Source organism: Nelusetta ayraudi, unplaced genomic scaffold (assembly GCF_046127955.1).
Source record: "Nelusetta ayraudi isolate G7.1 ecotype Tasmania unplaced genomic scaffold, CSIRO-AGI_Nayr_v1 ptg000066l, whole genome shotgun sequence".
In the NCBI taxonomy this organism is placed as follows: Eukaryota; Metazoa; Chordata; class Actinopteri; order Tetraodontiformes; family Monacanthidae; genus Nelusetta; species Nelusetta ayraudi.
The window spans coordinates 429,048-452,812 of NW_027466116.1; the positions used below are offsets into that span (position 1 = coordinate 429,048).

At 46.9% G+C, this 23,765-nt stretch overlaps 1 protein-coding gene across 2 annotated transcripts in view; it reads left to right on the plus strand.

Annotated features, from left to right (window-relative positions):
* LOC142898466 (mannosyl-oligosaccharide 1,2-alpha-mannosidase IA) overlaps positions 1 to 23,765 on the plus strand; it is a 139,465-nt gene that overhangs the window by 108,866 nt on the left and 6,834 nt on the right. Inside the window, exons 5-9 of one of the 2 annotated variants that reach the window (XM_076041407.1) lie at positions 12,987 to 13,081; positions 15,821 to 15,944; positions 16,048 to 16,141; positions 17,715 to 17,830; positions 19,679 to 19,898. In XM_076041407.1, the coding sequence (XP_075897522.1) occupies positions 12,987 to 13,081; positions 15,821 to 15,944; positions 16,048 to 16,141; positions 17,715 to 17,830; positions 19,679 to 19,898 (649 nt within the window). Of the gene's footprint in view, positions 1 to 12,986; positions 13,082 to 15,816; positions 15,945 to 16,047; positions 16,142 to 17,714; positions 17,831 to 19,678; positions 19,899 to 23,765 lie in introns of both variants that reach the window. The other variant, XM_076041406.1, reaches the window with a different exon arrangement.

A 23,765-nucleotide genomic window follows, 5' to 3' on the forward strand; every position in this document is an offset into this window, starting at 1 on the left:
ACGTTGACGCCAGCCCTTTGATGACACCGATCATCGTAATCTGCACTGGAACTCAGCTGGGAGTTGCCCGTCCATCAGCGCAGCAATGGAGGAGAAATGCCCTCGCAGATTCAAAGAGGAGAAACTGGGCTGAACTGGCAACAGCCGGGAGGGAAGTGGGCGCCGTTCCAGCGCAGCACGGCTTGCAGGCGCTTTGTTTCAGTGCCAAACAGTGTTTTGGCAACGTCCGTATCCTCACAGTCACATGTGGACTCGGGGACTGGCATTAGCTCAAGGTATTGCACCGAAGAGGGGAGAAAAAGGGAAAAGAACTCTATCTCTTTCATGTAAACTTTTGACCTCCGGCGCTCGGTTCTCCTGCGGTCCTCTGGGTCAGGTGCGCTGGGCTTTATTCACTCAAGTCAGAGTTACAATGCAGCAATGTACACAGTGGGCAACAAATGACCTGCAGTCAGAATTACAGTTCGATGTTTGATCCTGGACTTTAGTGGGGCAAAAAAAAATATGTGTCTCTAAAAAAAATGCTATATTTAGCACTCTGTTTACAAGCTCCTTCTTTTTGTCTTCACTGGAGGTGTTGGTCACTAACGTAAAAGAGGCATTGATGATGTATACAGGCCCCTTATGACATCATAAAGAGACCATTGTCAGAAGTGTGTGCTTTAAAACACTTTCGGGAGTCATAATACATAACAGAGTCACATATTGTAATAAAGTATATTTACCTTTAGAAAATATTCTTGCCAACTTCTGTAGGATTTTTTTTTTTCACTTAATTGTTGTACTTTTGTGTTTTTTTCGTATTTAAGTTTCGCCTCTCAGGTTTTTTCAAGAGTTTTATTTGCTTTTGGGAATTGCGCTGATAGCGGTGATGGATTTTGTTAAAAATCTCTGAACGATTAGCAGTAGAATTAAAACAGAGAGGCTTGGGCGGCGGCCACATGGGCTTTTAAATCTCTGATAAGAAGTTTGTGCTTGTGATTGATGCTGATGGTGCTTTGCACCAGGTTCAAATGAAGATTTTCGCAATTTAGCTGTACTCAAGTTTCGTTTAGAGAAGGAAAGTAAAGAAGGAAAAATACATTCAATATATACATAAAAAAGCTTGCACTGTGAGCGGTTGCTTTCCTTTGCTTGTGCACAATAAAGGATCGTGAATGACCTTCATTCTACAGAGTACGTAAACCCCTGTCTGTACTTTACAACGTACTTTTCTTTTTCACTAATGGCTGGTCATGTTGGCTGGCTATTAATGCAAAAAAAATAAAAAGGCCAGACTGCATTTACTCTCCAGAGGTTGTCAGCGGAATAATAAACTCAGTCCCAAACCTGCTGTGGGAAAGGAGAAATTTAATCTCAGCGCGCGGTGAAGTGTTTCCAGTCAGCTGAGCTCGCAGTGTGAAGGGACAAACGGACGTCTTCCTTTGGTCTCCGTGTCGCGTCTTAGAAAGACTGCGGGGACAGGAAGCAATCAGAAATCCTCGGCATAATGAAGCTTTCTCTGACTTCTTCTGCCTTAATTGCCTCTGCAGGTGAAGTGCTTTTTCTTTTTTCTGGGGAGGGAGAGGGGATGTGGCGGGGGACTGTCCTCTCGCTTCACTGGGCCCAAATGCTTAATGGTCTTCCACATTTTCCTATCATTTTGACTTTTTTTTTTTTTTTTTAAAGTGCAAATGTGCAGTTCTGTGCCTGGCGGCTAATTGGAGCATTTTGGCCGTTTGGCAGATTGTTAAATCCGCCTTGTGCCTCTGAGCGACTAGAGAAGAGCAAGGTTGGCTCTGGTAGGTAGCTGCCCTGAGTCTGTGTCACCTCGGCCGGCCACCGCCGCTGTGAGGTGCTCGCATCTCTTAGCAAAGCCGGGCGAACTCTCGAGTCCCTTCCGTCTTGTCACCCACCGCTGCTTGAAAGCAGCTGCGGCACTGAGCCGGTGAGAAGAAAGAACAAGAGACAGGCAAGGGGGAGAAATGTCACGCCTCCCGAGTGGACGGCGCCGCGGCGGGAGTGAAGGCGTGCCTTTCCCCATCAGATGCCTGGGCTCTGCTCCTGTCAGCGGGTCGGACGGGGGAGCTTCCCACAGCACGCTGAAGTTAACGCGAACCGACCAGCAGCAGGACTTCCTGCGACCCCCGATGGGGACGGCAGAATCGTTCAGGGGGTGCGATGTCTTGTCCCAATGATGCACCGACGTTGCCGCTGTGCTGGCGACGTTAGCAAATGCCACTCTGCACAAAGAGCGGGATTCATTGGCCGGAATGTGGGAGACGAGCACAGCAAGGTGACTTTTACAAAGCCAGGGAGTTTTGCAGGAACGATACTCGGTGCCTTTCTTCAGAGTGCATGAGGTGTGGAGGGGTGTTCTTCAAATGACACATTTTTTGATCTTGCGTTGTTAAAAATACCCTTACACATGGACATTTTATTCTATAGAATCTTGTCACATGACATCCAACATGAAACGCATGCCTGAGGGAGAGATGGCGTGATAACCTCCAGACCTAAGGACAATCGAATGCCTGAAGTAAAGCGCAGAAGGACCAAAAGCACCAATATTGCACCAGGTGGTTGCCAGCTTAGGGTTGTCATCCATAATGAAGTGGGAGAGAAGGATGACATTCATCTCCATGTATAAACAGTCCTGTTAGTCTTGAGGGCTTGCATATTTTCTGCCTGCAATTGCTTTAGTGGTTGAAGTTGCTCCAACAAACGTGGCTGGAAAGTAAAACAGAGTGGACAACCGAATGAAAAAAACACAATTGAACACAGGCAGCGGTGCATTTTGCACGCATTACCTGAGCTGCTCAGGGGCCCCTGTGGCCGGCACTTGGGCCAGCGTTCTACCTTTCCCCGCTGGCTTTGCTCTGCTGGAACGGAAAAACTCAAATAGCTGTAAAAAAAAAAAAAAAAAAAAAAAAATGGTGCCACTTTAAGCTGATTGTTTCCTATGCATCAATAAGCAACATTTAAAACATCAGACCCTCAAACCCGAGGTCAGCCGCTCACTCAAATAACAGCACAAATCGAGGCAACGCATGCACCAGCAAACACATACAAACACAGTGGAGGAATCTTTTTTTTTTTTTTTTTTTTTTTGTCATTAAGGAATCTTGCATCAAGTGTTTTATTGAACTGTTTACAGAGGAACGCGTTGAAGTCCACAGATGCTCAAAGCTGCTGGTTGCCTGATTTCCTGGTGCTTCGGTTTTGGAATTCACAGTTCCAGGGTGCAATGGGAATATAAATAAGACTTGTTGTATGGCATTAGAGTCAGTCTTATGGTTCATGTGTTTCTTCTACTCTTTGTGCGTCAATCCTCACAGTGTATTAATACAATCCACGTAATTTCCAAAGTATCCGGTGACCTTCCACCCTTTATTTCAACGGTTTCTGCCGTCTCAAAGGCAGTTTTTGACCTGAGGTTCCAGACTTGCTGAGCATTAGTATAAATGAAAAGGTGCTGTGAATATAATCCCACATTGAAATGCATATGTATTGTGTGCCGAGGTTTTATAGGTGCCGTGTACTGCAAACTTTACTTTGCAGATTTTCTGAGCCTAGTGTGAACATTTCTCATTGACTTTAAAACCAACATGCCTCCGTAGAGATGAATCTATCAGGAAGCACTGGCACATTTGAATTTTGCTGCATCAGATTTTATGGACCTGTGACTCGAATCCTCCAGGTTTCTGTCCCCTCTCCGGTGCTGCTCATCCGTCACTTCCTCTTTTATCAAGGCTTTGGGTATGCGGTAAGTTTTAATTAACATCAAAAGGCCAAGTCCCATGTAACGTCTATGAGTGATGACATTTGTGACAGGACAGGGATCTCTCAGACGACCCCCGCAGCCCAACACGTCCAGGCATTTGGAGAATATTAGACACCATTAGTCACCCTCTCGTAAGAGTATTCGGCTCGGCATCTTCAGCCCCAAAGATATTTCACTCAGTGTTATAGGTCAAAAACTCCCAAGTACTTCTGTTACAAGGAGCAGTGACAGAGTGACTCATGCTTATTTATGTTCTTTGTCATGCCCATAGCTAACTCTCTCATTCAGCTGGTGCAATTCCCCCCCGCCCCCCGAGAGTCGAATTGCCCTTTTTCTCGCTGTGTCCAGAATGAGAATTCCGACGCACCGCCGGTTGCACTCATGAAGAAAATCAACAAAGCCCCGGAGGAAAAACTGGAATGAACCTTATTAGCATGTTCCATGGGAGATGGCTAAGGGCCAGTAACCACAGTCTTGCTGGAGCTAATCTCAGGTGGAAAAGCAACACGGCACATTCCCTCAAGCATGGCTGCGCTCCGGCGTTGCCTCGGCAGGCATGAGCTCTTTACTGAACCATGGTTTCCAAGGTCCTAAATTCCTAATGCCTAAATTGTTCAGGAACCAAATGTCCAGACAAATAAAATATTCTAGAAAGATGGCAGTAAAAGGCTAAACGTGTGATCGTTTCTCCAAGTATTTTGTGGGTACAGAAGGTCACTAAAAAAATTCACATTTAAAAATAAAACTGATTGAGTCATTCAATTTATTTTCATGGCTCGCACTGTGTGTAACTAGATGTGCGCAATTGATTTTTGTCTGATGCAAGACAGCTTAACCTTTTTACTAAGGTGCTGAAAATATGAATGCATCCAAGCTAGAGACTCTTAGATCAATGCAGTGGAGTCATACTGTGACTGGGCGCCACACAAAACATGAATGGTTCAGTTGAAGTTGATTTAGGTTTAATTTAAGTTGAAGTTGGTTTAATTTCCCATAAATGCTCAACACGGTTTAAACTGCTTTATGTTGGCGGGTTGACAAATTAAATTGAAGGGAAAATCTCCAGGGATCACTTTGTTCCTCCTCCACCTGCGAGCACTTTAGCCTCCAACAAAAGGGTCTGTGGCCCCCCCCAAATACAAATTCTCTTTCCTGCTTGTTGTGTGCTAGAGTCACCGTAGAGATACATTGTATATGTGAAGGAGGACAGAGGAGTGTCAGTAGGATGGATATAGAAAATAAGTGGATTCACAGCATTTCCCCGACCACCCAAACACCCACCAACCCGCATGACAACCAAGACAGATGGAGCGAGGATGAAACCGCTGTGCTGTGTCAGCCCAAAAACTATGGCAACATGGGCGCACGCCGCAGCAGGAGGCCTGTCAGGCCAATCAGAGACCAGAGCCCGTCACCGTCCAAGTGCGTCCCCGAGGTGTGGAAGTGCAAGAGGCTGATGGAGGGTTTTCTTGAAGGAATTACAAGGATCCATCACGCCGCAGGTGAAAAATGGAGGCGGGAAAATAAAAACCGCATCCTGCTCCGTATGCTGAGGGGAGAGTGTCTGAAATGGGCTGCGACGACTATCGTTTTAGGTAACGGCGGTGCGTTGGCAGAACGTCAGCAATCCCTCTGTAGCGACGCTAAACAGAAGCTGGCCAAGGCCTGCGGGCACGCGGCCGCGCTTGATGTTTTTGGCAGCTGTTTTTGCTGAAACCGCTGCGTGGCGGTGGTGGTGGTGGTGGGGCTGCATCTGCGGGATCTAAATAGACTTCAATGTGATGAGAGTTTTTGCTCAAGTGTCACGTGTACCAAAAGCAACCTGGACGATGCAGCCGACCTCTTGACCGCAGAGTTGCCTGCAGATCAAACAGCTGGTCAGCGTCATCCGAATTCACTTGAATGTCGTCAGCGTAGTAAGGAATTCTGACATCCATTCATCCAGAGATTCGTGTACAGCCTGCAAGAATCTTTGTTCTGATGCCGCCATGATACATGTAACTAGACATGTATCCTGCAGGATGTGCTTCGTTGGGGTTGGAAGATGGCACGATGTCTTAAAATATGCCAGACTGGACTGGCAATGGTTTTCTTGGGTATGGACCTCACAGAGTTTTGACACAAAGGGCAGCCGTGTTTGTTGGCGTCCCTGCCACTGGTCGGTGATCCTCACCACCGGCCTTCTACAAACTCCACTGGAAGGAGAGAATGTTGTCTCGTTCTGAGCATTCCCGTAAGGTTTGCCTGCAGTCATCGTCGTTGTCCTTATCAGCTCGACTTGGTTTTTGTACCACAGTCTTTATTGTAGTCTGACTTTTACGGGATTTGCAGGCCCCCTTTCATAAGTTTTACACTATAATCCTTTGATCGTCACAAGCCCTCTGGCAGGGAACAGAAAGCATATGCGTGAAAACCCGAATCCGTCACCCACGCGCTCTGGCGGTATCTCTCGGACCGTTCCCGCGGGACTTCTTCCCATCAGCGCCCACGCAGGAAGGTACCTGTTAAGTCTCCTGTCGGCCCGAGTCGGTCAGAATGTAACGCATTGTCCTCCCACAACGCCCCTCAGAGAAGCCTGTCACAGCGATAACGAGGAAGTGGACCTGTCAGCCGCCGTCCAACAAGCGCTGGCTCGACGCATCGCACTGGCAGCCACCCCCCCCCCCCGCTAAAGGGGATGATTTTTAATTATTGATGCATCAGCGGATGCGCCTGATGAGTTGATTTTACGCGACATGCATCAATGCATAAACAGGTTTAGGAGCATCATTCTGAGATAAAAAGGACAATCCCTATTGTTAGTTTTTTGAGGGGATGAGAATGTGGCACTTGCGGGTAAAACTGACGAGGACCCATGCTGCCAAAATCATTATCTCCTGGACCGTGGCTGGCGCTGATTTGCTGTGGCAGGTAGCAGCGAGATAAATCTTAACAGGATCCTCCAGGAGTCTCCAAGTATTTTCCCAAAGCTGTGAAATGTGGGCAGGATTAACTCCTTCCTCCCTCGCTTCCCGCATTCGGCAGTAGCGTTCAACACAGATAAAAATGCCTGTCCGATTACTTTTTTCTTCTCGAAGAATAACTGGAGCATGCACAGCATCTTACATGAAAGAAGAAAAAATTGTACCAGCTGAAACATCCAGGCAATGACCAAGATTGCAAAAGCCAATCCAACGTTTGCATGGATTATAATCCTGTTAGTATGGAATGAGTTGAGTTTGTTCCTGGCATCCCCGCGCACACACACACACACACACACACACACACACACACACACACACACACACACACACACACACGGGCCAGATATAATGGCTTGCTTTCATGCTTGCCGTAATTAGGCTTGGAGGAACATCATAAGGAAGACAGCCATGCATGTTGCATGTTTGCATTGCTGCTTTTAGTGTGAACTGGGGGAGATACAGTAGCTGCAGTCAGCACAGTGTGACACGATTGCTTTATGCCCAGTTTAGTGCGTCACACGGTGCACTCGTGCACCTCACAGTGATGGACTTCACTTTTTGTAGCCGCAGCTGTGACGACATTTCTCTCCCTCTCTCCCTCTCTCTCTCTCTCTCTCTCTCTCTCTCCCTCACTCTCCCTCTCTCTCTCTCTCCCTCTCTCTCTCTCTCTCTCTCCCCAGCTGCGGTCCGACACTTGTTTGATTTTTTTTTTTCCATTTCGGGCTTTGGTGGCGGCCGCCTCCGTTTCAGCGCGACGTTTGTTTTTTGCGAGAGGGCCTCATGTCTAATTCAGCGGATCTGCTCCGGCGTGTTCGCGCGCTCGCTCTCGGGAGACGCATAACTTATGCAGGCCGCTTTATCCCACTGCCCGGCGTGCTGGGGAGCGAGGGAGCGGCGGCCACGAGGCAGCTCCGACCCGCTGCGAAGTTTTAACAGAACAGCGTTCGAGACACTCATGCCAATGTTTTTTTGTTTTGTTTTGTTTTCTGCTCAATTTAGACGGCGAAACATATTGCAGCCGCAAAATTACGTCTCGGTGGATTAAAGGTCCCACGTTACAGCCGTTTTCAGATGTTTATTTTTCCACCAGCGGAGCAGTTTAGCATGATTAATTAGCAGGGAAAAAGATAAAACCCGATGTAGATCTCCAGAAAATGGTATATTTAGCATTCTGATTATACTGTCTTGGAGTTTAACCTGGGCGAGGGCAGGGTGTTTGTGCCCTCTGCGACATCACAAAGGGTCTGGTTGGCAGAATGTGTTGTTTCAGCACCAGCGATCAGACTTTCTTCTGATTCTTTGCTTGTCTCTGGTGCAGAAAGAAAATGAAGAAACAATACATAAATAAGCAGTTAAACACTTTGTTTTGAACGAGAAAGAAAGAAATATGAAATTACTGGGTTTCTTTGGTGAAGTGAATTATGCAGATTGAAAGGAAATGACGAGCTTAAAATTAAATTCCTGGTATACGTACAATAAAATGTTGCTTCTTGGATTTAGAGTTCGAATCAGTTTCTTTTTTCAAGGATTTTCCATTTCGAGGACTCGTTGACCCGTGGTTGAGCGGAAGGAGCTGCAACCTGTGGACTCTTCTGCTTCACGCTCAGCTAGCAGCTTGCTAGCGGCGAGCATCACCAGGAGTTTGTGAAGTCAGGGACAAAATCAATGTGTAGGGAAACGTCTCCCCCTGTCAGTCGTCAGATCCAGCTGAGAGAGTCGACACTTTCTGGAGGACAGTCGGAGCGGAAACTTGTAATCTTTCTTTCAATCAGTGCATCTACACCCAGCGACTGAGGTGCCTTCAGCTGTCTTCCTGGTACAATTCCCCACGTTGCCCCCCTCTCGGCCCTGGAAGAGCAGCGGAGCAGGGTCCTCCACATTGACGAGAGCCACCGGGAGAGAACCAGCACGGCTGCTTATACAAAATCAATATTGGTTGTGTTCCAGCAACTTCCCACTGAGTGACTGAATGTCTTCAGGCCTGAGCGGAACTTTAGTTGTGGCGAGAGAAAGTGTTGGCCGTTAAACAGCGAGGTTTCACGTTGTGCTCTAACTTAGATCACTATAGATGTGCAGGGTTGATGATGCAGGGTGAAATTCAAGAGATAAATGTGACATATTTTACTTCATATCTTTATTTTCCAACCCGGTGGAGTCGTCTGTCGTCCATCAGCTATCAGATAAAAGCAGAAAACGCTGCATTCATTGCAATATTGACTGGAATCTTTCATTATATCCACATTCAGGTCTTGCGACTCCAGCGCGGCTGCACTGGCACCCTTGATTATAAAAGAGTGCCGAACAGTTCCCGAAAAAGCCGCTTTAAGCAGTAAATGAGACGTTTCTCCTTTTATTGTGGCCTCGCCGCACTTTCTCTTCTCTTACTAGGTTGCCCTCGACAGTTTTAGACACTCACTATATTGTCGTCTGCCTTGTAATTAACAGGGTGAAACGTTAAAGGCACCAGATAGGAGTAAAAGAAAAAATGTCCCCCTCCTTTGGGGGTTTGTCTTAGGCTGATGTAGCGTCAGAAGCTCAAAGGTCCAGCAGTTAAACCCATTCTCAGACATTTAGCCCTCTGTTTACAGCCTGCAGAGCTGATGCTTTGTTGGACTTTCCGCATGTTTTTGGAAGGAAGAAAAACAAGACAGTCTGAGAGGGCGGAGTCAAAGTCTGGCTGCTGGCTTTCTCCGTAACCCGGAGGTGGTGTCAGTGCCCTGTGTGATGTCACAAAGGGGGCTGATGATCAGGCCTGTGTTTCAGAACACACACACAAACACACACACATTCACTTTCTGAACAGCAGCGTAAACATAGGAGGCAGCAAAACAGTAGTTTCTCATTTCCGCAGGTTCGCTCACAGGCTGGAGATATTATATTACAGTTGGAAAACAATAAACCTTTGACATTTAGGGGATTTTGGAATAAATGAGGAAACTCATGCGCAACCATGTGTCGGAGCGAGACGGAGCGGCTGAAGGTTGAAACAGAGCCGCTCTCAGCCGAGGCAACTTCATAGGAGTCTCAAAATGTCATCGGTGGGATTTTAAGATGCAGGGAGTCAATCTGGGAGCTGAAGGAACCTCTGCCGCGTCGGTCCGGCTTTGGTCCCGCCCCAACTCCACCCGACCACTGAAGTAAACTCTTTTGAAACTGGTATGAAAATTCAGCTCCAAACTGCAGATTCAGGTTCCTCGTGGCGCCGCCGCCGCTCAGCTGCTCTCTCTTTTTTTTTTTTTAAATGTACATTTCTTTTTTTTTAATCTCCAGCGATCGGCTGTCGCTGCGTCTGCGGCACCTTTGCCGAGGTGAATAAAGGGAGTCGGAGCCGGCAGGTGTAACGGAGACGCCACTTTGTTCCCGCTGATCTGCCCCAGAAGCTGCCACCCTGAGTGAGCGGCCGATGAAGCTCTGCGTCGACGCTGCTAACTCGGCGCCGTCGTATCCACCGTCGCTTTTAATCATTCTTGAGAAAATGTCACCGAGTGAAGAGGTGAGACTCGGCCCAGGTCGGTTTCCTGAGACAAGAACCCAGTAAAAAAAAAAGTTCACTTTTCTCAGCTCCTCTCAGCCTCCAGCAGTGAGCCCACATGGCATTTTATTTTTATTTTATTTTTTTTAAAGTGCTGCCATTATTAATACTTCTCCCAACAAAGGTAATTAGGTTGGAAGCGGGCAGCTCAACAGCACTTTGGTTACAAAAACAACTTTGAGCCTTAATTTAATCCCTTTCTAAGCTTTAAAATAATAAATGAAATAACTTTGTAAAACGGTATTTATTTTTATTTATATGTAGTTTTTGAAATGTGTCTGTGTCAAAGGCCAAGACGCTCATCAGAATCCTACCAAAGAAAGACAGAAAATAAGAGCTCCTTCTAGCCGTTGCTCTTATGACTACCAGATAAGTCTGGCGAACCGGAAGAAAAAAATATGCAGGACATTTTCCCGATGCTGTAGCAGGACGCAACGATTCAGCACAAAACTGGTGATGCAACACTGGACAAATGGTACAGAAACAAAATTATCTGGATTATTTTAAAGAAACAGTTTATAGGTATAGCCAGTTATCCCAATGTGTCCAGTCGTTGAACCAGCAGAGAACCAACACGGCTGCAAGGATAACATGCAAATTGTGTTCAGGATGACCCCGGACCCAGGAATGGAACCCACAACCTTCCTGGTAGAAGTACAATAAATCTCAGTCTAATGTCTCCTTAACTTTGTAAATCTGTATTGTGTAAAGGCGCTTTAATTACTCCAGGACCTTGTCGGTTCGGCGCTGCTTTGCTCTCGCTCTGCTCTGAGGCCGTTTGAGAGCTCGTCTCTCTGAGGCGGCGTCTCCTAAATAAAGCCGCCAGACGAGCCCATAAGTCGGTTCTCCTGTCGGCCCGACGCGAAGGCTGGGAGGTAAACCGATGTGGCAGACCCAAAAACGTCGCCCCGAAGCTTCGCGCTCTCTCTCTCTCTCTTCTCCCCACTGCGTGAGAGAGACGACTCTGCCGCTCGACGCGTGTCCTCGCCACTCAGCGGCTGATAGAAAAGCCATTTTGTGCCCAGACCTCTTCTTCCTCATCTTCTTCCTCTTCTCCAGCAGCCCCGCTGGGAATTCATCCGTCTGAGAGGGAAGGAGGCGGCGGCGGCTGCCGTCGGCCGTCACATCCGATCAGCCCGGCTCATCTGGAGCCTCTCCTCTGCTTTTATCAGACGAGACAGAGAGTCGGGGGGGTGGGGTGGGGGGACGCGCCCAATATTGCGAGCGCCTGCCGCCGTCTGATTGGTCTGCGTTTGCCCTCGGCTGACGGGGCGAAGGCAACGGAAAAATGCGCCAAAGAGTAATTGCGGGGGGGGGGGCCTTTCGGTGCGACTCTGAAGACAAGGAGCAGATGGATTTATGGACGCGGCCTTTAATTTTAAATCTGCACGCCGCCGACGGTAAATCAGCGGCGGCCCGAGGAGCCTCGCTGTAATTAATCCTCTCATTTAGAAACACGCAAACAGGAATAAATGAGTGCAACACCATGTAGCGGCCTGACTTCAGAGAGACTGATGGTGTGTGTGTGTGTGTGTGTGTGTGTGTGTGTGTGTGTGTGTGTGTGTGTGTGTGTGTGTGTGTGTGTGTGTGTGCAGGCGTTCATGTCTTGCACACTCAACATGCAGAGCTCTGTTGTGCGTTTCTGCTGTGTTGTGCCTCTGTGCTGCATATTTACACCAACAGAAGCATGTTTTGTGTTACCCTCAGGATGAGGCAAGACAAAGACACGGCTGTTTCTTCACTTGTGTGTGTACATGCATGTGTGTGTGTGTGTGTGTGTGTGTGTGTGTGTGTACATGCATGTGTGTGTGTGTGTGCATGCCTGCTTCTATCAATGGAAGAAGAAGCAGCAAGAGACGAACCAGGCGCAAGTCATTAGCAAAAAAAAAAGAAAAAGAAAAAAAAACAGACTCAGTTGACGTGACGTTGCTGCAGCGCCACCACCAGGCCTGTTTTGAAGCTCGCTTTGATAACGCTGCAATAAATCATTGGTGTTTACAGTGGTTGGATGTATAGGAGGCGGTGCAGCAGGAGTCGCACTGGTAGCAGCTGCAGCAGGACAGTGAAGGTGTGCTGGTGTCTGTCTCTCCTGTTTCATCCAGCAGAGTCTCTGCCGAGTGTCTCTGCTGAGTCACTCTCACCTCCCACACGCTCACAAAGACACCGTCTCACACTTTCTGTCCCATCTGGGCTCTCCTTGCATCGCTGCGAGTCCCTCTGTCTCCTGGAAGCTTCTCCTGCCCTCCCTCGATGCCTCTTCGCTCATCCACTCTGTCTTTTTAGCATTTTTATAGCATCCGCCCATGTATTGATCCCCTCGCTAATAGAGGTTTGATAAATGGCTTTGCATCCTTTGGAGCTTGATGCCTGACGAGTTGGTAGTCTTAATATTTGAAGGACTGACAACAGTGATATTTTAGTGTCTCAAAAATACCTTTTTGCACCTGCAGGGTTTTTGGAGCCGCCCTTGTTTTGCTCTCTTTTCGAAAACGCTCGGAAACAAGACATTGTTTCAAGGAAACTAGGCAGTCATTTTTTAGCTGTGATAATTTATTGCACACATCCCATACACTGCACTCTCAGATGAAAACGGCTTTAATGTTATATATATCTATATATATATATATATAGATATATATATATAGATCTTCTAGCTGATGAACTTTTCACAAGCTGACTGAACGATCGATCTGAGGGGCTAATAGGTTTGTTGATTTGTCTTTGCCAGGTGTTCAAGGACAAGGTGCTGGAGCTCGGAGAGAAGCTGCTGCCGGCCTTCAACACGCCAACGGGAATCCCCCGGGGAGTCATCAACCTGGGGAGGTGAGTCTCTGCACTGGCCTTCACCTCCAGCTCTGCTCCCCGACAGAGGGGAGTCAACGCTAATCAGCAGTCCATCACTGTGGGGAAAACATTTTTAACGACAGTCCTGTTTCCCAATTTCCCAGTTTTGTTTTTCTCCCGAGATGTTGTTGATTTGTGATGTGAACAAATTTGTCTAGGGCGGAAATTTGTCTCATAAAACCGAGGTTTACTGCCAAGGCAGCCAATCTTTATATCTATGTTTGTGTCCAGACTGAAATGAATCCATGTTCACAAATACACTGGTTTTTAAAAAAAAAATATTTGCGCGGTTAATAATTGAGTTGTGACTTCTGAATTTCTCTGCAAACATCAGTTGGCATCAGCGTCGAGCTGTTCAGCTCTAACCGTTCCCATAGAATGTCAAGCAATAAAAATAAAAATGCAAGTGGCACATTTCCATTAGGCAAGTTGACCCAAATTAAGAAGGCTACGTAAAACGTAGTGACATCATTGGGCAACGGCACAAGGCAAACACTGTCAAGAACGGCTGGCACAGTTTCCTTTCACGAGTGAGGCGGAGGAGCCCCCCACCGTTCACGTGGCTAACACAGTGATGCTAACAACCAAGTTTTCCTGCTGGTTTTAAATCTTCGCTACGTCAGACGTTTAATTTGACAAAACTTCTTTCCATAAAACATTTTGTGCATTAGTGGTGAAACCAGTTAACGACTAGAGGAAAGTCAAGGACAACCTGATTGATGTTACAAGACTGAAATCGCTGAATTTGCCCCCATTTTACCCCAAAACACAAATTACAAATTAGGTGCCACGTTATGAGTCATATCGCGCGAGAAGCCTCAGATGCTTATCTTAATTTAATTAGCCGCAACCGCAAGCTTTTATGGATTGTTTTAAAGGCTTTGATAAATCCCACCGTATAGCACCGCCCCCTCCCGGTCCTCTTATTTTCTAATCTGATGAAGGAGTTCCTGGCAGTGCCGTTGCCGCCGTCCACCTGCTACCAATTAACCCGGTAGTCGGGCTGGACAGCTGCTGGCAGCTTTAATTACCTTATTCTGCTGCTAATTCCTGCTACATCGCTAGCGTTTGGCCCGTGGCGCAGATTGGAGGCGGGAGTGCGGCCGCTCAGAGCGCTAGCCATGTTGTGTGTCAAGGGGAAAACAGGCAAGCTGACCCGAATTTGCACGCACTGGTCTGATAAAAGAACACATGCGTGGATAAATAATTATACTCTTGCTGTGGACCAGTACATCCTTGATACAGTATGTGTGAAATTGTGATATGTAATATTTAAAGAAAAACAACCACAAGATATATTAAGTTAATGATAGTAATTCATTTTTTACACTACAGATATTTTATTTAATATTTTTGCTTTTGTGTCTATCCATTATTCAATAAATTCGAGAATTCCCTAAAATATAGATTAATGTTTTGTTTGTTAAATTTTAAAAAATGACTCTGAGCACATCATCCTTCATGAAGTGTTAGCAAAGTGTTCCATAATAATAAATCATGTCCTTCTTGTCTTTAGGAAAGTAATCTGAGCGCTGAGATCTTGGGATGTTTTTTTTCTATAGTTAATCGAATAAAAAGAAGTAGTTGCAAAACAAAGGTTTCATGAAAACAAAAAATAATGGCAAAAAAAATAGTTGTAAAACCCCACTACGACTGGTACATAAAAGCCCAACATTCCCATAGACTGGTCGGATGTGACTGGAGCCAAAACACTCAATGACACCAAACTTTCATGGGCACGGCCGCCTCTTTGATTCCCGCCACCTGCCTTCATCTCCTCCCACTCACATCGTCCTCCTCTTCTCTCAAGTCGAGATTTCAATTCATTGCCGTCGATCTTTGATCTCCTAAGACTTGAAAGTGTCTGCTAAATGCAAATAAGCCCCTTTCCTGTAATCAAAGGCGCCTGTTTGCATTAGCGCGGCGTCTCCGAGATGACAGGTGGACAGAATCTGAGTTCTTTACGGCGTTGATAGCCAAGCTATGTTAGCGAAGCCCAGCAGGGACGGCCGCGTTAATTCAGCCGAGTGTTCAGAGCTTCCGTCAAACTGCTGGTATATACGTCCCTTTGCTGCCACGTCGAGTCGAGTCAAGTTGAGGTTAATGAAGATTTCCTTCTGCATCAATCACGGCTGGCAGGAGGCTTCGCGGTAGATGACGGCAAAAGGTTAATCTGCGGACACCTAATGTGTTTATTTAAGCCGAAACAAATCATATGCGTCTGACAGCCTCTTATAAATGTTTATGGCGATGCCCGCTAACATAAAACGCCAAATTAACTTTCAGGGAAATTAAAAAAGATGGCAGATGGAACGTTTCCAGAATCCGTTGGTTTCATCGTGTTCGTCCATCCAGTAGATGAGCCAACAGAAGTCTTTGGAGAGAGGATGCGATGCTTGGAAGGCGATTGGGCGAATGATCCGTCTGTCGCGTTTAACCCAACCAATCGTGATGCATAAAATAAACACCCTGTGGCTAGCTGGCATCTGTGCACCACAGGGAACTGAAGGAACTTCTGCCAAAGCCAAGAAAGTCCGTCAAGAAAAAGCTTCAGTTTCTTTTCTTTTTTCTTTTTAAATGTTATTTTAGCGTGGCATTCCAGACTGGCAATATTGGATTTCAGAGATGAATTCTGATTGGTTCCTGTTGCATTTTAAAGGTTACACGCGTGGCAGCGACCTGCCATACTTATCTTTGTGGGCGTGGTCTTTATTGCAGTGGCACCAGTTGGAGTTGGGGCTGGGCCTCAGCCGGGAGCTCCATCCTGGCCGAGTTTGGGACCCTCCACCTGGAGTTCATGCACCTGACGGAGCTCTCCAGGAGCCCCATCTACAAAGAGAAGGTGGGACTCACATTTACCTTTTTAACAGCTTCACAGCTCGCCAGCGGATGAACGGAGTGGCACAATCAAAACCATAACTCGCTGTTGCTGATGATCCCCTCAGGTGATGAACATCAGGAAACTCTTGAATAAGATTGAGAAACCCCACGGCCTCTATCCCAACTTCTTGAGTCCAGTCAGCGGCAACTGGGTCCAACGTAAGTGTTATTATATATCACACTGGGTTGCAAATGTGTGTGTTTGAAGGGTTTACTTTGTATCAAAGGTCTGGACTCTCATTGGAGCAGCACACGTGTCGTTTTTGTCTCAACATTGTCCTTCAAAGCCTGTTAATTCCATCCGGACCATTTCTTGCTGTCTGCTCAATTTCATAGCGCCTGTGTTTCCCAACTCTACCTCACGATCTTGCTGTTTTGTATGCAAAGTCTCATCTTTCCAATCGTTTGCCGTCGTTCAAACTCCCTCCTTAAGCTCCGACGCCTCTCACACTCTCAGCTCTCCGTCTGTGTATATTCTTTCATTTTTTTTAATATCGCCCTTGTAGCCACGGCAATATGACTCCCAACGCTCTGGGTTATTAAAATGATAATGGATTCAATTACTTTAGGAAATTGAATCTTTACCGGATTTACCTGAGATGAGGCGGAGGCAAGAGGAAAAATTAAAAAAAAGTAAAGTGTACAATTGAAGCAGGGAATGAAAGGCCGGGTAATGTGCATGATGACTGAGGCCAATTGTGGTGGGTGAGGATGAAGAGAAGCGAAAAATGACGCATGTTTACTCCCGGAATAGGCAGAAGAAATCTTGGCTGTGCAGCCGCGCCTCATCAGTCATTGTCAAGGACAAACGCATGCTGCGGCGGCAGTAACCTTTGCGTGGGAGTTTTGGCGAAGCCGCGTGTTCGTGCGACGAGAATCAGCGAATAGATTTGGCCTCCTGCACGCCGCCTCCTCCTCCGCAGCAGGAAAAAAGAAAAAAACATATTCATCTCCATGAATTTGAATGTCGTTCCCTGGAGGGCGACGCAGAGAAAAATCAACAGCCACTTGTTTCAATTACCTCTCACACGTATGAAGTGTGTTACACAATACATAGGTCTCCAAAGACTTGGCTCGGGCCACGGCTAGCGGTGAGTGCATCACACGCAGTTTAGGGCCCGGAACATCCGAGAAAAGGAGGACAGGAGTGGGAAAAAATGGTACATTCGACACGATCGGTCACTGGAAAGAAAGTAAGACACTGGCAACTTGATCATTGTGGCGCAAACGCGGATCATGTGACATGATGTCGATGTTCTACTGGTACATTTCAAAGGTCCTGCTTTTTTTACCATGACTCCCTGACAATCTGTCTCCTAAATAATATTTAGTAGTCCGTTGAAGTCCACCCTTTACTTTATCAAGTGGCTCAAGTTCTCCAAGAAGAAAGTGCGCTAAAACATGCACTTCTGTCTCTGCCGCCGCCATTTTGTGACATCACAAAGGGTGCTGACTACTACCCCACGTTTAGCGACATGCACGCCCAGCCGGGTGTTGGCTCCGCCCCCCCGAGACCACCTTTTTTTTCTTTGTCCAGCGGTTTCAGCAGAAAACCATGAAAACCTAGTATTTTAGCATGGAGGATGCACACAAAGGGTTAAACCTGCGGTTGAAGTCCAGGATGAAAAGTTAAAATCTGAAAATGGGTTCAATGTGGAACCTTCCACCTTGATTTTTTTTTTCAGTACCCTTTCTTGTAAAAACGAGCTTCTTGTTTCACGCTGCTCCTCAGATCACGTGTCCATCGGAGGCCTGGGGGACAGCTTCTACGAGTATCTGATTAAATCCTTCCTGATGTCAGACAAGACTGACGATGACGCAAAGAGGATGTACTACGACGCAATGGAGGTACGAACAGGTCACGATCTGATAGTGCAGTAGGTCACGGTCGCCGTTAGGTAATAACACTGGCGCTAATGAAGCCTCATTTGCATATATAGTGAGTGTGAGGTCGTTTAGGTTTTAGTTCAGCATTATAAGCCAATGACAGTGAGCACCACTAAGTAAAGAGGAGTCCTTCTCTTTTTTTAATGGAAAACGGTGACGTGAGTATTTGATCCTGAACCATTTCTTCCGATAAAAGGTGTTTTTGTCTTTTTTCTGGAGTTTTCTTCTGAAGGTAAGATCCAGGCGACCCCTGCGACCCCTGCAGGCGCAGGAGGAAGCGTGTGTAGAAAATGGATGGATCGAGGGAATGGTTTCTCCCGTGCGGACGTTTAACAGCCGATCACAGGAAGTTGGACAGAATCAGCCATCGAGTGATTGTGTCGTTGATAGTTTGTGAATTGCGACTAGCGACCGCCGATGAATCTGTTTACGGCTCCTCCGGCCGTCAAGCCTCCGCATGAAAGAGAATGAAAAAAAAAAATGTTTTACGTCACGTCGGGCTGAATGCCGCAGAGAGAGAGAGAGAGAGAGAGAGAGAGAGAAAAATGTGAGGCATGTATAATGTATAGATGTTCCTCTTCTTCCTGTACATCTCCCTCTGTAGCTGAGCAGGGCGTGCGTGTGTGTGTGCAGCTGAACCAGAAGCCTCTGATGTAAAGCGTCGCGCTGACTGTGATTATATGCATCAGCGTTGTTGTCCTTGTTCTTCAGTCAAAGCGTGTTATTCAACACCGAGAAGCGTAACGGGGTCGCCGTGACACCATCACGACCAACGCGACCTGAGCAGCAGTGCCGCGACCCTCGCCGCCGCCCCCGCCCCCGCCCCAACGCCACAGATGCGCGTTTCCGACGGTTCCCCGAGCGGGACGGCGGCGCTCTGCTCGCGGCAGGCAGGGCCAGAGTGAGGCCCGTTCCCTCCGGCTGCAATTATCGTATCACAGACAATAAGTTAAACTCGCCGTGGAGAGTTCCTCACTTTTCATCAGAGGGTCAAAGCCAGAGGCACGACTGCTAATTACAGACTCGCGCTCGTCCCCTGGGACCCGGCATTTAAATGGCCGAGAGCTCCGCCCCCTCCCCCCTCCCCGGCTCCGCACCACCACCACCACCACCACCACCACATTATCTCGCGGGCTGAAGGCTCACTCAGGGATGCGAGGTGAGGCCATGGCACAGCTCATTACGGCCGGCATTTAAATAAAAGAGTAGATTACTAATTAAAACAGGTTTTAATAAGAAAACATTTTTTGAAATCATCCAATCCGGCCGGCCGCCACTGCAGCTGCTGCCAGTAACAGAAAACAAATTCAACCTTTTAAGAAGTGTTATTTGTTGTTATTTTTCTGACAGCTTTTTATTTTGGTTAAATGATGGAGGTTTGGCCTTCACGCAGCATTTTTGAGTCGGGATGAAATTTTTGCAGAAAGGTTTGTTTTCCAATTTGTGTTTTTAATGTGAAATACGGTAATTGGAACTAGAAATTGGAATAAATCTGCAAATGTTTCACTTTCATTTCACCTGTTGTTCATACGCCCGACTGTGAAAGTAAGACAGAAGAGTAAGACTGCGGTGCAGCGGCGCCTTGCAGGGTTTTCTCTCAGAGAGAGGAGGCTGCGGGTCTTTCTGCGTGGGAGTTGCATGTTGCATCCCTGTGTCAGATCTGGCAAAGTAACAGATAGGTGGCGCTGTGGTGGGAGGCGGTGAGTCGAACAGAAGAAAAGCCACTGAGAAACAATCTGCGTCTTGCCTTCGGTCCGGTTACATTGTCATGATTACTGTCATTATTCTTAAATATTACTCACTCTGCAGGCCATTGAAACCAACCTGGTGCAGAAGTCGCCCGGCGGTCTCACCTACCTGGCCGAGTGGAGGGGCGGCATCCTGGACCACAAGATGGGCCACCTGGCCTGCTTCTCCGGCGGGATGATCGGCATTGGGGCCGACGACGGGGCGCCGGAGAAGAGGCAGCACTACCTGGACCTGGCCGCCGAGATCACGCACACCTGCCACGAGAGCTACAGCCGCTCAGGTGGGTGGCGGGGGGGGGGGGGGGGGGGGGGGGGGGGGGGGCGGATACTCACACGGACACTTCAGCTGGAACTCCTCTGAATGTCATCACACTCAGAATTCTCAGTTGGAATATTTTAAGCTTATTCAAAACTCTTATTTAGCTCAACATGACGAGTCTGATGTGGGTTAATCACCCAGTGCTACACTGAGACTTTTCCCAGATGAGTTCACACTGACTGTTTAAACTTTGCCGTCAATCGCAACAACTCTGGTACTCAAAACCTGGTTTCTTTTGCGTCACGTCCCTGGAAAACAATGCAAGGTTTCGGCTTTCGTACAACTTCAAGAAGAAGAAGAAGAGGAGGAAAAAGAAGTAGAAGAGGTCCCGGTGGCAGCAGGTTAAATATGTAGAAATGCATGTTTAAAATTCAAAAGGCTTGTTAGCCTTTTATTTTCTCTCTCGCCGCCCGATTTATTCTCATTGGCGCCACTCGGGCGGAGAAACAACGGAGCCGATAAGCAGCAGCGGTGGAAACAAATTGAATCTCAATTGTTCTCACTGTTGGCGATAGCCAACATTGATCCGTCCTAAACACCGGGCAAAACACACACCGCTGCGATTCAGGAAGTGAAAAAAAAAAAAAAACATCACAAAAACAAAAGTGAGCGATGTTGGCGAATCACAGATAAATGATGAAAGTTGAAATTTACTGTGCTTTCAGCAGAAGTGGTTTTACTCAGAGAGACTGACTGACCTCGGGGGAGAAAGTCACGCGTGCAATAAAAAAAAAAAAAAAAAGAAAAAAAAAAAAGAGGCAACAGTTGCCAGAAAAATTGTTTCCCACATTTTTAATCCCTCCTCTTTTTTGTCAGGTTCTCTGTTTGATCTCCTCCCTGCCATCTGTCTTGGCCCTGACAATAATCTCCTCTGCTAATTTTCAAGCTCCTTCCATCCACCAACTCCGCCTACTTTTTAAAATTATTATTATTTTTTTTAATTTCTTTTCCTCCTCACTTCCTCTTTAGGTGGGTTGTTCGCTCTCATCTACCAAGTTTTTTTTTTTTTCTTCCCACATCTCCTAGTGAGCTAATGTGATCATGTAACAGGTTCCTTGACGTGCTTGGAATACTTTTGATCAGCACGGCCCCAGAAGGCTTCCCCGGCTCCTCTTCCTACTCATCCACCAGGTTTTCTTTTTTTCTCCGTCATTAAAGCCGCTGGATGGTGCTTAGCGGCTCTTAGATTAGCTGTCGGGAGAGAGTTCTCGTGCGTGTGTGTTGGCTCCCGCTTAAAGCTGCGTCTTTAATACTGATAGCATAAAAAAAAAAAAAACTCGACTTCTGGAGCCCTTCTGGATCGCTGCCATCATCACACACACGCACAGATTGGTGCTGGGAAATCTCAAAGCGAGTGGCGAGAGGAGAGTTGAGACAGAGAGAGAGAGAGAGAAAAGGTTGCCGACTTTGGAGAATGAGTGGTGATGCACTCCTAATGCAGAGTGCAACGTGCCTATCTGCCAGATGAAGAAGCTAATATGGATAGAGCAACTTGAAAGAGACGAGGCGCCACTCAGGGCTGCCGCTTCGCATCCCGGTGCCAAAATATGAAACTGGCTGGCTGCTCCCGTCGCCACCTGCTGGGAGGTTGGTGGGATTTAAGACAACGCGCCAGATTTGCACGCATCCGTGGGATTGACGTCCCCAAGCCGAGCACGTTCACGAAAGATGGAAAGCGATTGGTGTCGATTTTGAAAAACCGGTCCAATCGGATTATTTTGCTGATATTCTAGCCAGTAGGTTGCAACGCGGCACTTCCTGGTGGTGACCCTCCATCGCTGCTACCAACCCCAGAATTACGTGTGAAGTCCTGAACAGCCTGGATCAACCAATCAAACAGGACTCAAGCCATGTCATGTCATGTCAGCAAGGCCACGTTCAGACTGCCAGCCAAAATCAGATGATTAGCCAATCCAGATTGAAACCGGATGGCCCGTTTGTAGTCTGAACAGTCACAAATCACATGAAATCCAATTTTTGCGAAACGGATTGAAACCATCTGCGGGAGGTAGTTTCAAATGGCATTTGGACAGATGCGTCTCAGTGTGAACAGCTCCAAACACACCGATGGGTTCTGACTGTCTGTGACGTCACTCTACACGACGCAAGAGCCAATGCGCCAGACCAGAGGGGGCGCCATTCCAGGTGCAGAGCTGTAACGTAATGCAGCAGATAGAAGCAGTAGAAAGCAGCAGCAGTCCCTGGACAGAGGAGGAACCTCATTGGCTCATCAGTGTGTGGGGAGATACTGCAGCTCCATTCAAGCCAAGCTCCAGGCCATGTATGGCAACATTGCCGTCGCAGTTATATGACGTCACACACTACACGCTATGCTGGACGCCTCGGCTCCGACGTCGTTGCTACAGAAACCTGTCAGATGGGTCAATAATGTGGCCCAGTCTGAACAGAGCCACATCCCATTTGGACACTTGCTAAAAACAGTATGGACAGTCAGACAACCCTAAAAATTTGGATTTGAGAAGAAATCTGATTTAAATCAGATTTGCCTGCAGTCTGAACGCAGCCAAAGTCCACTGAACACTGGCAAAGCCCCAACCAGTTTCTTTCCATTCTGACCTCTGGCCCCTGACATCAACGAGGTATTTTCCTCGACACGACTGCCACTGATGACGACTGACGATTCAAGTGTTTTCTGTTGTTTGTGACTGTTCTCTATAGACCTTTGTGATGAGGGGAAATCCCAGTAGATGAGCAGCAGTTTGTGAAACATTCTGACCAGCAACAGCCATGTTCACCACATTCAAAGTCACTTCAATTTCCCCTTCTTCTTTTTTTTTTTTTTTTTTTTTTTTATCAATTCTGATGTTTGTTTTTTGAGCCCCAGCAAGTCACCTTCACGTCTGAGTGCACCGAGTAACTGCCATGTGATTGGCCAATTAGCTGTGTTGTGTTAACAAGTGATTGAACACCACGCCTAATAAAGTGGCCAGTGAGCGTGCGTGCAAGTTTGCAGCTCTGGGATTCAGTTTGCAACCCACACTCCAAATCCTCGACCCGCATCCTGACCTTCTGTGCATCGTACCAAGCCTCAGCAGTTGTTGCTAGGCAGACTTACTGGGATAGGTTATAATGAGGTTATACAGGTCACTTACCCTGTGTACTGGTGTGTAACACGCTGTCCATCCGGAGAAAGCTCCTACTGCATCACCTCCTGTTTTTGTCACGTTGTTCTATGCTGTATTTTTCCCTGGATGCAAAATCTCAGCAGAGAGTATTTTTCTGTTTGTTTATTTGTTTGTTTTTTTCCCCTTTGTGTTGTGCAGATCGCAGGGCTCCACCCCTGACAAATGTACAATTTTAGGCCACGGTAAATAGAATTCACTTGAATCGGACTTGAAAGCTCTGACCCACTTTACACTTTTGTTTTGCAGCCAGCCCGCAGTAAATAATTCAAGTCCGTGGGATTGTGTTGGACAGTGAATAATGTAATGTGTGTTTTTCTTTTTTGCTTTCCTGGCTTGCTCAAGTGCAAACCAGCCGACCCTGCTGTCAGTGACACTGATTCTTTTATTTAAAGCACTCATGCCTGTACAGAAAGTGGGAATGGGTCGGGTCCTAAAATGAATTGACAATCAGTTTCCACTGGTTCGCCAACTGGTAGAATAGAAGCCAGACCAATGTTGAGTTATTGTAATGACTAAACTAAAAATGGAAAAGCTGTTGTTTTTTTTCCTTGATTAAATGGCTCGTCCCCATTTAGTTAGCATAGTATTGTGCCTTCTAAATGTAAATTCTTTCCTTGTTTTTTTATTTATAGTTCATGGCTAAGTGGATTAAATAACGATAATCACAATAAGGTGATTTAAGA